The 14,661-nt window shown below is 38.9% G+C and overlaps 1 protein-coding gene across 1 annotated transcript in view; it reads right to left on the reverse strand.

Annotated features, from left to right (window-relative positions):
* Positions 1–2,725: 2,725 nt before the first annotated feature.
* Positions 2,726–14,661, reverse strand: part of LOC127641676 (E3 SUMO-protein ligase ZBED1-like) — a 27,582-nt gene continuing 15,646 nt past the window's right edge. The window contains exons 3-5 of the mRNA XM_052124611.1: positions 5,125–5,497; positions 3,996–4,083; positions 2,726–2,761 (exon numbers count right to left, since the gene is read on the reverse strand). Coding sequence (XP_051980571.1) covers positions 2,726–2,761; positions 3,996–4,083; positions 5,125–5,497 — 497 coding nt within the window. The remainder of the gene's footprint in view (positions 2,762–3,995; positions 4,084–5,124; positions 5,498–14,661) is intronic.

Below are 14,661 nucleotides of genomic sequence, written 5' to 3' on the forward strand. Positions count from 1 at the left end.
ATTATATATATATATATATATATATATATATATATATATATATATATATATATATATATATATATATATATGTATATGGAATATATAGGATTAAAAGTGTTCATTTCTCCTTCTCAGTAAGAATTGAGTGAGAATCAGCCCTGTCTGAGCATTTCTTTGGAGGTCATAAAATTCTCCTTTCTTTGGGCAGGAGAATGATTCCTTTGTCCCGTCTCACTCATTTGCATGTTTATGACTGTGTTTATGACGGTAAGAGATTTTGGGCTGAATGACTCAAAAGATGGTAAACATAGCCGAAATATCATTCTACGGAGATCTTATATTCGAATTCGGCTAGGACAAATTGTAAGGTTTAATTTGATACCAAGAAAAGTATATTTGGTACCCTTAAAAATGGGTTTACACTGTTAGGCTATTAAATATAAGGCCTCTTATTAACTATAACTAGTTTTACTACATTACTAGACAGTCTTACTAGTTTGATCTAACATCAGACACACAAAACATACGGGGATTAAAACATATTTCATTAGACATACATTTCTAAGTTTAAACTGAAAAACACCCACACCCACATTTTTACGTTCAAGATCTCACATGGTAAAGCACGCGGTGTGAGGCGAGTTATATGGGAAAGGGGGGGCTTAGCAGTCACGAGGATTTCCTGTCAATAGTTCCTTGTCTCTTTGTCAATACATTTATTGTGCTTGAGGAGACTGGTTGGCGCGATTTCAGTAATTAGGGGAGTTTTTAACAGTAAGTTCTTGTTTGTTCGGAACCCGCCGAGTTAATGATTATCCTTCATTGATTCCTCCAGTCACTACAAAGAGTTACTGTCCAATTTCCCTGATCCAGCTAGATGTTAAAATATTGTCAAAAATTTTGGCTAACCGACTAATTAAAGTTATGACATCTCTTATACATATAGATCAGGTAGGGTTTATTCTGGGCCGTAACACTTCTGATAACATTAGACATTTTATCAATATCATGTGGTCAAAGGCGAATGATCATACTCCTGTCGCTGCCATCTCACTTGACTCTGAAATGTATTTGATATGGTAGAATGGGATTTTCTTCTAAGTTTTTGGAAATGTATGGGTTCAGGAATACTTTTATTTATATTTACTTTATGGATTAATGGATTAATTTGAGATTATTTTACTCTTGATAGGGGCACCCAGCAGGATTGCCCTCTTTCCCCCTTATTGTTCTGTCTTGCCCTGGAACGATTAGCAGTCGCAATAAGAAGGGGGATGATTTTCCAGGTGTTCTGGTGCATAGGCTTCAATTAACTGCTACAATCTCTCCCTATAGAGGTCCCTCTCTCTTGTCTCATACATTTGGCTCATTGGTCGCTTCCACCTGAGAGAGCCCCTCCCTGGTTTTGTCTTGAACAGGAAGTTCTTGCCCCTATTTTGCCATTGCAAATCCTTTCCATTAAACTAACTGGAGAAGTTTAGTTACACCCTGTTATCTCACATTTGCACTCGGTATGGACAAAAGTGTCCAAAGTTTTAATTCTGACATTTATTTAAATGTTGCCTCGAGCATATAGCTGAACCCAAAATTATGTATTAATAAGTCCCCTTTCTGCTGGTCAGAGTGGATTGTGAGGGAGGTTAATACGCTCAGTGACCTATATGAGAGTGGAGTGTTGAGATCTTTGAAAATATGGTTCAACATTTCGGGATTCCCAGGTCTCAGTTCTTTAGGTATTTACAGCAGTGCCACCTGCTCAGTACTATTTTTGGGAGTAGCATACACCTCCCTAAAGCGGCAGATACCCTGGAAGTGGTGATTACTGCTTTTGGAAAAGGTCATGAGGCATCAGTGTTTTATTCCCTGCTAATTCAGAGTCTGGGGGATAGCCTCTCAAGAGATTATGGGTGAAAGATTTAAACTTGGAAGAGGGAGTGTGGACTAGGATTCTAAAAACCATTGATTCTACCTCTAGAGATGCAAGGGTGTGCCTTATGCAATTTAAGATTTTAGATTGATTCTATTGGAGCCCCTCTTGATTGTATAGGCTTGGTCTTCAAGGCACACCCACCTGCTGGTAATGCCAATAAGAAGATGGGGACACAACCCATGTTTTTTGTGGTGTGTGCTAAGATCCAAGAATTTTGGTTGAGAGTTCAGAGATTTATGTGTGAAGTTTTGGGCACTCAAATTTCATTTTGCCCCGGACACTGTATTGTAGGCTATCCCAAACGCATTCCCTCTGGCCTCACCCCTAGTTTAGTCCTCATTATGTTGATTGTCTGTACCTGTCCCTCATGTATGTTCCTCTTTTTATTGTGCCTTCTTGCCTTTTGTGTTTGTTGAATCGTGTTGTAAGATTTATTCGTTTGTTAGTATTCTCATCTGTCCTTCTCATGCTTCTGGTCTGTCCTATCTATTTGTTTATATTCTGATTTATGTTTAATTTTGTTTTTCTCTCCCTTGTGAGAGTTTTGTGTTCCCTGTTTGTTTCCGTTGTTAAATAAAAGTATTATATTTCACTCATTCCTGTGCTTGGGTCCTCCTTGCTCCTTACATTTCCTGACAGAACAATTCAACCACTATTGGACCCAGCAGGAATAAAACAAAATTCTGATTCTCCGGTTCACCAAGGAGCTGCCAATTCCAAAAAGCTCTTTGGTCTCTGTTGTGGAAAATGTATATTTTACTTTCTTTCTTATTTACTTTCTTAAGACATTATGTAGATTTTCTTTCGATTCAATCATGTGTTTCTCTCCTCTGGTATTTTCCTATTCACCTGGCAGGAACAAAGACACACACAGTAAAACAGATGGTCAGGAAAAAGCCTTTTAACTCCTTAATATGGGTACAGGAATGACAGAGGGATTATTTAGCCATAAATAAAGTTTTCACGGGTGTGAAACTCAGTAAATGATATTTTTGTGAACAAACCTCTTTTAAAAGAATAAACTATCTTTTAAAATATAATTTGGATCCTGATGTCTCTTATCCTGTGATGTTATTTGTTTAATTATTGTTTTTGCCACAACAGTCTCCATCAGGGGAACCAGCCGGTGAGGGAGTTGTGGAGGCAAGGGCATGGTTGAGCGTTCTTCTGGGGAGAGAAGTTTTCATCAGAGATGAATCGTTGGTAATTGCTGTTTATTTGTTCACAGTGAGAGACGTTGGAAAAAAAGGGGTGAGAGAGACGAGCCTGCAGGTGTATGTGTGCCAGTGCAGCCAGCATTTGAGTTTATGTCTGAAGCTTCACTGTTATGCAGTAAAGTGAATGTGTTTGTGTATAAAAATGTACCTTTGAGTTGGATTCGCCGACTCCCACTTCCTCATTCCACAAATCTGTTACACTGGTGCTGAAATTTTATGCTTATCAAATGCCACATTAAATTAACTGCCTGATCAGTTGGGCATGGCTCGCTTTTATTCGACATTGGATTTAACAAAAGGATATTGGCAGATCCCTTTAATGATGATGTCCCATGAAACGGCCTTCTCCACACCATTTGGTTTAAACAAATTTGTGACCCTTCTGATTGGTTTATTTGGTGCCCGGCTACGTTCCAGTGTCTTATGGACAGGGTTCTCAAACCGCATGCTGCGTATGCCGCTGCCAATTTGGATGATATCATTATTTATAGTAATATAGATTTGCTGCGACGAGCGGGGCTCCCAGCAAACCCGAAGAAGTGTGCAACTGGGCGGGTGGAGGTACATTATCTGGGGTTCAACTTGGGTCATGTTCAGGTGCGGCCCCAAATTGATAAAACCGCAGTGATTGCGACTTGCCTGAACAAGGAATCAGTAAGGGATTTCACCTGAGATTAATTGCTGATAATTGCTGTTTCTTTGTTCACATTGAGAGACAGGGAAAATAAAAGGAGCCAGACCTCAGAGTGAGGGAGAAAGTTGAGCCTGCACGTGTGTGTGTGTCAGTGGAGCCAACATTTGAGTTTATGTCTGAAGCTTCACCATTACGCATTTAATTAAATTTGTTTGTGTATAAATAAATGTACCTTTGAGTTGGATTTGCCATCTCCTGCTTCCTCCATTCCTCGAATCTCATTGTGGAAGGCCTGGTTGAGCCCATCAAGTCGTGTATTCCTGTTGGGGGTGAAGAGGGTAGTCTTCACCCCCAAGACCATAAAATTATCTTTAAAGTGTGATTATTTTATCTCAGCCTGTTTCTCACCAACAGTGGGTGCTGCAGCCCCTCTTCTCAGGAGGAAGAGACGGAGCTCCTGGCCATGGAGGCCGTTCCCCAGTCGCTGCAAGCTCTCCTAGCCACAGAGACCATTCCCCGGTTGCTGCCAGTGCTCCTGGCCACGGAGGCTGTTCCCCAGTCGCTGCCAGCGCTCCCGGCCACGGAAGAGGTTCCCCAATCACTACCAGTGCTCCCGACCATGGTGGTTGCCACATGGGCCGTCCAGTTCTCCATGATCATAGAGTCTGTCCTGTTCCCTGAGACCATCAACGAGCCTGTCCTGTTCACTGTGGCGTGTACCCTGTGGCTGTCGACAAGCCAATCCAGTTCCCTGTGGTCATCGAATATGTCCAAATCCCTGAGGCTGTTGACAAGCCTTTCCTGTTCCCTGTGGTGGTTGATAAGCCTGTCCATTTCCTTTAGTCATTGAGTCTGTCCAGTTCCCTGAGGGGCTTTTCCCTAAAAGTATTTTATTTGACTCAATCCCACGTTGGTCCTCCTTACTACTGGAACCGGCAGGAACTGGCTGAGCAGTCAACGTAAACTTAAAAAAACAAATGAACAAAACAAAACATCAAACTAATTTCCAGCATAACACAAAACACATACACACAAGACTGCTGCGTGCGTCTCTCTCTCTCTTGAACTGGCATCCCTGGCTCCTCTTTATCCCTCTCCCAGCAGATTGGGCTGATTCAGCATCGGGCATCCATCGTTACAGCCCGACCACACCCTCCTCCTCATCCCCCAATGCCTGATTCAGGGTGGGGAAACCTCCTACCTGACTTAATCCGCCCCCCTTCCTGGAGGGAAGGTATTGCCCTTTCGGCCAGCCTTCCCCACCTCATGGGAATCTGAATAGGACGAGGGGAGGGAGAGGGGAGAAGAAAAGAGTGAGCAGTAGAGAGATAGAGATAGAGAGAGAGAGAAAACTGGCTTGCCGGTCCCCGGACACGCTGTCGACTGGTCCTCCACAACACCGAGTGATGACACTGGACCTGGCAGTGGGCTTCTCATCCTCCAGGCAGATGTCAGAGGCTCCTCTGCCCTCTACCGGCCGACAGCGGCTCCTTTGTGTCCTGGCAGATGGCAGCGGCTCCTTTGTCCCCTGGAAGATGGCAGCGGGCTCCTCTGCCTTCTGGTGAACAGCTCCAGTACCACCGGACCATACCTCCTCAGTGTCGCAACCATCCATCATCATTGAGTGCTCTCCGATAGCGCATCCCCCATCTTTCCCAGGTTTCGGCACCAATGAAATGGATTTACACGATGGACAATGAAGGAGGAGGGAACTGGCTGAGCAGTCAATGTAAACTTTTAATAAACAAATTAACAAAACACAACATAAAACTGCTGCATGTGTCTCTCTCTCTCTCTCTCTCTCTCGAACTGGCATCCCTGGCTCCTCTTTATCCCTATCCCGGCTGATTGGGCTGATTCAGCACCGGGCGTCTATCGTTACAGCCCGGCCACACCCTCCTCCTCATCCCATACCCCCAACGTCCGGTGGGGAAACCTCCTGCCTGACTTAATAGCCCCTATCCTGGAGATAACATGTTGCCCTTTTGGTCATCCTTCCATTGGCCAGCCTTCCCCAACTGATGGGAATCTGAATAGGACGAGGGAAGGGAGAGGGGAGAAGGAAAGAGCAAGCAGTAGAGAGAGCGATAGAGAGAGAGAAAACTGTCTCGCCGGTCCCTGCACACGCTGTTGACTGGACTATGCTGCGTGTGTCTCCCTCTCTCTAGAACTGGCATCGCTGGCTCCTCTTTATCCCTCTCCTGGCTGATTGGGCTGATCCATTACAGCCCAGCCATGCCCTGCTCCTCGTCACAGTTTCCTGACAACTATATGGCCAAAAGTATGTGGACACCTGAACATCACACCCATATGTGTTTGTTGAAAATGTTATTTCAAAACCTTTAAACAAAGCCATTAATAGGGAGTTGGTCCTCTATTTACTATTCCAATAGCTTCCACAATCCTGGGAAACTTTCCACTAAATGGAACATTCCACTAGATGGAACTAGGTGGAAACATCTAGTGGCAGTGGGGATATGCTCCTTTTCAGACACAAGAACAGTGAGGTCAGGCACTGATGTTGGGCAATGGGGCCTGTCTTACAGTTGCTGTTTCACTTAATCCTAAATTAATTCAGTGAGGTTCAGGTCTGGGTTATGAATAGGCTAGTCAAGTTCTTCCACACCAGATTCAGTAAACCATTTTACCGGTGGCATCCAAAAAGTGACTGCACTCTTTGAAAGTGACTCACTCTCTCTCTCTCTCTCTCTCTCTCTCTCTCTCTCTCTCCATTCTACTGAAAAATAAATAAATACATAGTATGGCTGTATGCTTGATTTAATACACCTGTTAGCAATGGGTATAACTGAAATAGCCAAGGGGTTGTATACATAATTTTGGCCATATAATTTGCCCCCATAAGGTGTAGTTATGGAATCTACCAGCAGGGGCTAACTGGACCAGTGCTCCTTGAACTGGGGCATACTATCTTGGCCCCTTTGTTTAGTTATAAAAAATTGTCAGACTTGCAAGAAAATAAATATTTTTTTCTTATCTATAATCCCCTTGATAAGCCAACAGTTTAAGCTTAGTTTAGGCCTATAGTATAATCTTTATTGTTATTTCTAGACCAAACAATGGGAATAAATATCCTGATGGGTTCAGAAAGACCTTTTTAATAGATCTAAATCTTAATTTGGCTGTTCATAAAACACAAATAAGCAATTTAAATGAAATAGAGATATACTGCATGTTATGTTTTGAACCAACCATGCTTTTAATGCACTGGAAATCTTGGTTGGTACAATTCAGCATACCTTTAATTGTAATACTTTTTAAGTACTTTTAGTAAAGTTCTACTCTTTTGTACTTCTTCAAGTGTATGTACAGTCACATTTTTATTTATGGATATGCTTAAAATTCCCAAATGAAATCAATTTTTTTTTCTCTGCTACTTAACACTAACTTTGCTCCGTAAGTGATTTTGGCGAGTCTACAATATTGTGTACATTTTGTATGTAAATATTTGTTTAAAGTATTTTTACTTTAAAAGCTGTATTTATATTATGAAAATCAATCATGTTGACAAAGAGGAGTTTTATGCTATAACTGTATAACACCTTTATCTAAATTCAATCAGAGGCAAAAAATATATATATATATAAAGAGGATATTGATTGACACGTGCATGCCCAGCCAAAGGCATGCTATCACATACGCAAACACATATGCACACACAAACATAAACATAGGCAGCAGGTGCTCCTGGTTGGGCTTTAATTACATGATCTCTGATTAATCTTACTGATATGCTAATGAGGATGGAATTAATGCATGAGAGAGAACCTCCACAACCTTTATTAATTAATGAATAATCAGATCATATATCGCCTTGCATTTTTAATAACACACTCCATGTCAACTCTGGTTTTTGATTGATTTTGTTTTTGCACAAACATGCAACAATAATCACTGAATACAGTTTCGGTAATATATAAAACACTTAAAACTTTATGAAAATGCATGCGTAACAGATTACTTCATGACAAAGTGTTTAAGCCATCTACTGTATATCCAGAAGATATAGAAGTAATATAATTGTACAGCAATGGAAACAATGGAAAAGCCCTAGACCTAAATTATAAGTATAGTTGAATAACAAACCTGAATTACTTTATTTCTACATGACTAAAGATTTCTTTAACTTTATGGAAAAATGTCTACAATGCTATTGCATGGCTTTAGAAGACTTGGAGGACATTACACAAATTATTTGGACTACTTTGATCATATTTTTATGAACAATTTTATGGATGATTTTTATGGTGCTTTTTTGTAATTTTGGATCTTAACAGCCCTAGTCCCCACACTTAACACTTGTTTTACACACTATTACTCACACACTGCTATGGTATCGACATTTTTTTACTAGAACACATCATTAAAAAAATTATACATTTAAACACTAGTATTAGAGACTAACCTACATTTACACACTTATTCCTATGTGATCATCTTCCATGGTAGCTCACCTGATGTATTGTTGGACTTTGGATTCAGAAGACCACGGATCGATACCAGTCAAGCACGCAAGCTGATAAGTTAGATGACATGGTTGCTCCTGAAAATGTGCTTTTAATTTAATTTACATTTCTTGTTTTGATTTTAGATCACTATTGGTTAGGTTTAGGTTAAAGTTTTAGGGAAGGGAGGAAAGTTTTAATAATTAAACCATCCATCTAAAATTCATCTTAAATTGTCTGATTACGACACTTGCTTTTGGCGCCCCCCCACTGGAAATTTCACTGGGAAAATGCAGCCATATGTGTAATCAATGCTATTTCATTTAGCAAAAATGTTGCTACAGTCACGTAATGTACATGAGAAGTTATACAGGTATGGAGCAACACAAGGGTGAGTGAATGATTACGGAATTGTAATTTTTGGGAGAACTAATCCTTAAAGGTGCTGTAAGAGATTTTTTTCAGAGAAAAGTATGGAAGAATTGTCCTACTCCCATAAATATATTAATGAAATAAGTGTCCTGAGATATCTCACCTGTCTCTGTGAAAGCAGTAGACTTTGTAAACAGCAAACAAAAATGTATCCACGGGCCGCAGACATTGATGCTTTCACCTGTCACTCATTTTACTTGTTCTTATAGTGTTGTGTTTGTATTTGTAGCAGATCATTGAGGCTATGATTCATGTTTGTCAGTTGAGTGCGCTATTGTGCCACTGTTGAATTTGATAGCCACAGAAAATAATTATGTTAGTTAATAAAAGTAGTTGATATTATCATATATCAACTGACATAAATGATTCACAGCTTTTTTTTTTACAACTTTTTTAATTGAGAAATATTCCTTGACAACTAACTTTTTACAAGCAGATTTAATGAAAGAACTTTTGTGCCAACCTAAAATATCAGCAAAATTACAGTTTACCAAAACCACTATCACTATCTTGTGAAAGTTATTAGTCTTTCTAATTTTTTGACATGCAGGAATTGTCCTTTTCCGGAGCTTATTTTAGGATTCTTATTCATCTTGTTCATCTCAGATGTGCTTAAGGCTATTGATCCTAAACACAAATGTGAGATTAACAATTCCTCCCAAACTGCTATATTACCCTTCTGTCTCCCTATCTAGTGCTCATCTGTGGAGGATGAATTAAACAGAACTAATAATATTACATGATGACAGGTCTGCTTTTACATGAGTGCCATGGACTGAAGGCTGGTCAGAGCTCTGGGTGACTGATGGCCCAACAAACCCTAGGTCAATTAGTTGCGGGCTTCCCTCCATCCCTCCTATTGTTTGAAATCCATCTGTTGTCAGATGGTTTGGGTTAAATTCACACACGTGCACAGATAGACACCAGGTGCTGCTCAAGCACCTGCCCTTTTGGCCTCTGACTAGATAAGTACCCTTTCTGCAAGAATTGTTTTTCTAATTATATATTTTATCAATTCTCGATTAAAAGCGTGTTGTAATGCCCAACAACGGCATCTGAGTTCTAATTCTGTGAGACTGCATGAACCCCTGCCCCTCCCTCTTCGACATCAATTGTCACAGCCACCACAGTTAACACACGCAAATCGAACGACCTGCAGATCAGCATTCACGTCTCTCTGACCAGCCTTCATTGGAGACAGCCAAGTAACGATAGTGTTTGCCCTATGCTTCAGCATTGTTTTTAACTGTTGTGAAATTAAACCACTATTAAAACATCTCAATACAGCCAGACTAACTTAGGCAATAGCCCTCCATTAAGATTAACAACAAGCAAGCTAGTCTGGCGTTGGCGTAAAATAGTGTTGTGATTCCGAAAAACGAGTGAACTCTGGTAAATAGTGGTTAATAGTTAATCATATTTGGATATCAGAAACAGTGCCGACCTGTCACCCATCACAAGTAAATATGCAAATATATGATTTGTCAACTGTTTACATGCTCATACTTATTCGCAATAGCTTTAAGATATAGTCTGGTAAAATATAGATTCTTACTCCTGTGACACAACATCAATACAACATATTGGTAATTGTAGGCAAGCCAACTGATTTTCATTTCTATACAATAGTCCAGGTTCTTGACTGAGACAGATTTGAAAGTTTAACTGTTCATCTAATTTTAATTTTAAAAGCAGGAGAATGATTCTGCTCCCTTCACCTCAGTACACAGAATGCGTGTGTTCAACGCTGCCATCCAAACCTTGGTGCGCACCAAACAAGCGGATCCAGACCCCCTGAATAGTGGGTCTCGGTCCACTTCCAAATGAACTCTGGTGCAGTTCGACTGATATATGAATGCAGCATGGACCAAAGACGTCTAAACGGACCCAATAACAGGATGTGATACAGGTCACAAGATGCGACCCTAAAAATCACGTGATTTGATAACATAGCAAGCGGCAAGAGTGGTGTACACTAAACAAAATGAGCAGAGGGCAAACATGGAGCAATGAGGAGGTAAAGTTCTTTATTAACATTTGGTCTGATGCATATATTTTCAGTATACTTGAAAATGCACAAAAACCTATGGCAACCTATGGCACGCGTGCCAGAATTGGCACTGGCACGCCAGCAATGACGAGAGTGGAGTAGACTATTTTATTTATATAAATTCCATATCTGCAATCCAATCTACATCTTGATGTAATACTTCCTCATGATCTGTTTTCATAAGCTGAATCGCCATTGACAAGGAAAATAAAAAGTGGCACTCCATGTCAAAAAGTTTGCAGACTCCTGACCTAGAATGTATTTTCCCAACACAGTTTCATAATGAACCGAAAATATTTTTACACTTCTCATAATAACATAGAAGATCTATAGAGTTGTGTTTTGCACTGTTGCTTCAGCAAAGCATCTCTCACTCCCAGTCAGCATCTGAAGAGCAAGTTCAACACAGGTCACCATTTTTGCTTAATTTCTTTGATGGCTCAAATGTATGCTCTAGTCAATTTTGTATTTTGCCATGTCATCACCATTCATATCTACACTACCAATGTGTTTATGATTAAATTACTACAAGAGCACAAAATTGTTTACAAGAGCACAAAGTTCTTCATAGATCTAGCCTCTTAATTTTGCTCTCAAAGTGCACCAGATAATAGAGAACATTATCAATTGTTTGTGCTTATCATTAATTTTGTAGATATCTGTTGAGTATTAAACATTTGCATGAGTGTATGGATGTTGAAATAAAAAAATATGTAAGTAAAATATGTGCTACTGTATGTAACTTTATTTTTTATAAATAATTATGAGAGGGGTGCCCACTTGTGCACCTGTCCCCCAAAATGTCTGTGCACGGTCCTGGTTAAATTTGTCACTCAACCAGCAACCGTCTCATAAAAATTAAGAATTCAGTTACAAATACTGTACATTGGTTCATCAAAATGTAGGTCCCCTATGTACCTGATTTGTCTGTAGAGTTCAGATATTTGACTTTTTGCACTCTGTGCACTGCCTATTTTCATTTATTTGTTTATTAGATTCCTCCGTAAGGAGGGAATCTATTGTATTTGACGGTTTTATTATTATTATTAGATTCCTCCGTAAGGAGGGAATCTATTGTATTTGTCGGTTTTATTATTAGATTCCTCCGTAAGGAGGGAATCTATTGTATTTGTCGGTTTTATTATTATTATTATTAGATTCCTCCGTAAGGAGGGAATCTATTGTATTTGTCGGTTTTATTATTATTATTAGATTCCTCCGTAAGGAGGGAATCTATTGTATTTGTCGGTTTTATTATTATTAGATTCCTCCGTAAGGAGGGAATCTATTGTATTTGTCGGTTTTATTATTATTAGATTCCTCCGTAAGGAGGGAATCTATTGTATTTGTCGGTTTTATTAGATTCCTCCGTAAGGAGGGAATCTATTGTATTTGTCGGTTTTATTATTATTATTATTATTATTAGATTCCTCCGTAAGGAGGGAATCTATTGTATTTGTCGGTTTTATTATTATTATTAGATTCCTCCGTAGGAGGGAATCTATTGTAATTGATGGTTTTATTAGATTCCTCCGTAAGGAGGGAATCTATTGTATTTGTCGGTTTTATTATTATTAGATTCCTCCGTAGGAGGGAATCTATTGTAATTGATGGTTTTATTAGATTCCTCCGTAGGAGGGAATCTATTGTAATTGATGGTTTTATTATTAGATTCCTCCGTAAGGAGGGAATCTATTGTATTTGACGGTTTTATTAGATTCCTCCGTAAGGAGGGAATCTATTGTATTTGACGGTTTTATTATTATTATTATTATTATTATTAGATTCCTCCGTAGGAGGGAATCTATTGTAATTGATGGTTTTATTATTATTAGATTCCTCCGTAGGAGGGAATCTATTGTAATTGATGGTTTTATTATTATTATTATTAGATTCCTCCGTAAGGAGGGAATCTATTGTATTTGACGGTTTTATTAGATTCCTCCGTAAGGAGGGAATCTATTGTATTTGTCGGTTTTATTATTAGATTCCTCCGTAAGGAGGGAATCTACTGTATTTGATGGTTTTATTAGATTCCTCCGTAAGGAGGGAATCTATTGTATTTGTCGGTTTTATTATTAGATTCCTCCGTAGGAGGGAATCTATTGTAATTGATGGTTTTATTAGATTCCTCCGTAGGAGGGAATCTATTGTAATTGATGGTTTTATTATTATTAGATTCCTCCGTAAGGAGGGAATCTATTGTATTTGATGGTTTTATTAGATTCCTCCGTAAGGAGGGAATCTATTGTATTTGATGGTTTTATTAGATTCCTCCGTAAGGAGGGAATCTATTGTATTTGATCGGTTTTATTATTATTATTATTATTAGATTCCTCCGTAGGAGGAATCTATTGTAATTGATGGTTTTATTATTATTAGATTCCTCCGTAGGAGGAATCTATTGTATTTGATGGTTTTATTATTATTAGATTCCTCCGTAGGAGGGAATCTATTGTAATTGATGGTTTTATTATTATTAGATTCCTCCGTAGGAGGGAATCTATTGTAATTGATGGTTTTATTATTATTAGATTCCTCCGTAGGAGGGAATCTATTGTATTGATGGTTTTATTATTAGATTCCTCCGTAGGAGGAATCTATTGTAATTGATGGTTTTATTATTAGATTCCTCCGTAGGAGGAATCTATTGTAATTGATGGTTTTATTATTAGATTCCTCGTAGGAGGAATCTATTATATATTATTATTATTATTATTAGATTCCTCCGTAGGAGGAATCTATTGTAATTGATGGTTATTATTATTATTATTATTATTATTAGATTCCTCCGTAAGGAGGAATCTATTGTATTTGATCGGTTTTATTATTATTATTATTATTATTATTATTATTATTATTATTATTATTATTATTCTTCTTCTCCTTGAGCCCCAATAGCTCAAAAAGTCACTGGTCAAAAATTTTCTAAATTGGCACATTGATACTCCATGCCAACGGGTACCCCCAAACCAAGAATGGTCAACATTCGCCCATAGGTGGCGCTACAGGCCACGCCCAAAAAACAAAAATTCAAAGTGATATAATTTCCACCCCATTTGTCCAAATCTTCTGAAACTTTGTAAACATGCCTCATTTCTCATGGGGAACAAAAAGCCTCAAGGACCCATACTTCTGCCATTATGGATTTTCCTGTACAGTGAAAATTTTGGAAAACCTACAAAACTCTTCTTCTCCTGAACCTCAGCTCCAATTGACTTGGAATTTGGCACACGTGTGTAGTATGTATGTCTTTCCAAAGCGTTACTTAGCAAAAATGAATACAATACAAAATGGCTGAAATGGACGTGTTTATGTAAATGTACACACAAAAGATGATCAAAAATTTTTAAAATCCCATTGATTTACAATGGCTGAGCAAAAGTGCTCCCTCTACTGGACAAATATGGTCCACATGTAAAATCCCATTCACTTACATTGGCTGAGCAAAGAGGCTCCCTCTACTGGAGTAACTCTGTCTACCACATGCAGCTCTTCTGTAGCAATCTCTCTAATGAAGCATTTAGGTCTCCTAGTGGGTGGAGCTCAGACTTAGACTACAGAAGACATTTTGCGTCTGCATGGAGGTATGTCAAATCAATTGTGTGTCTTAATGCTTTCCAGTTTGAACATTCAAGCGATTTTACACTATTCAACTCAACAAAGGCAAAACAACTCAAATAAATGTTTTCGAGCAGTTTGTGTGACACAGCGGCGAGCAGCGTCGGCGTCTAACGTTCGCACGCCGATGAGAGTTAAGCTTTCCCTTCTTGCGTTTCAACGGACAATTTCATACACCAAAATACATGATATATTGGGGTGTCTGCTATATCTCAAGTGAACAAACAGTTGATAAAGAAATCGGGTATCAATATATTGAATTATGAATTATTGAAGGGGTCTAGTGATGCCGCTGTGATGTCCTGTTAGATTTTCTCTATCGAGACAGCGTT

Source organism: Xyrauchen texanus, chromosome 4, assembly GCF_025860055.1.
Source record: "Xyrauchen texanus isolate HMW12.3.18 chromosome 4, RBS_HiC_50CHRs, whole genome shotgun sequence".
Lineage (NCBI taxonomy): Eukaryota > Metazoa > Chordata > Actinopteri > Cypriniformes > Catostomidae > Xyrauchen > Xyrauchen texanus.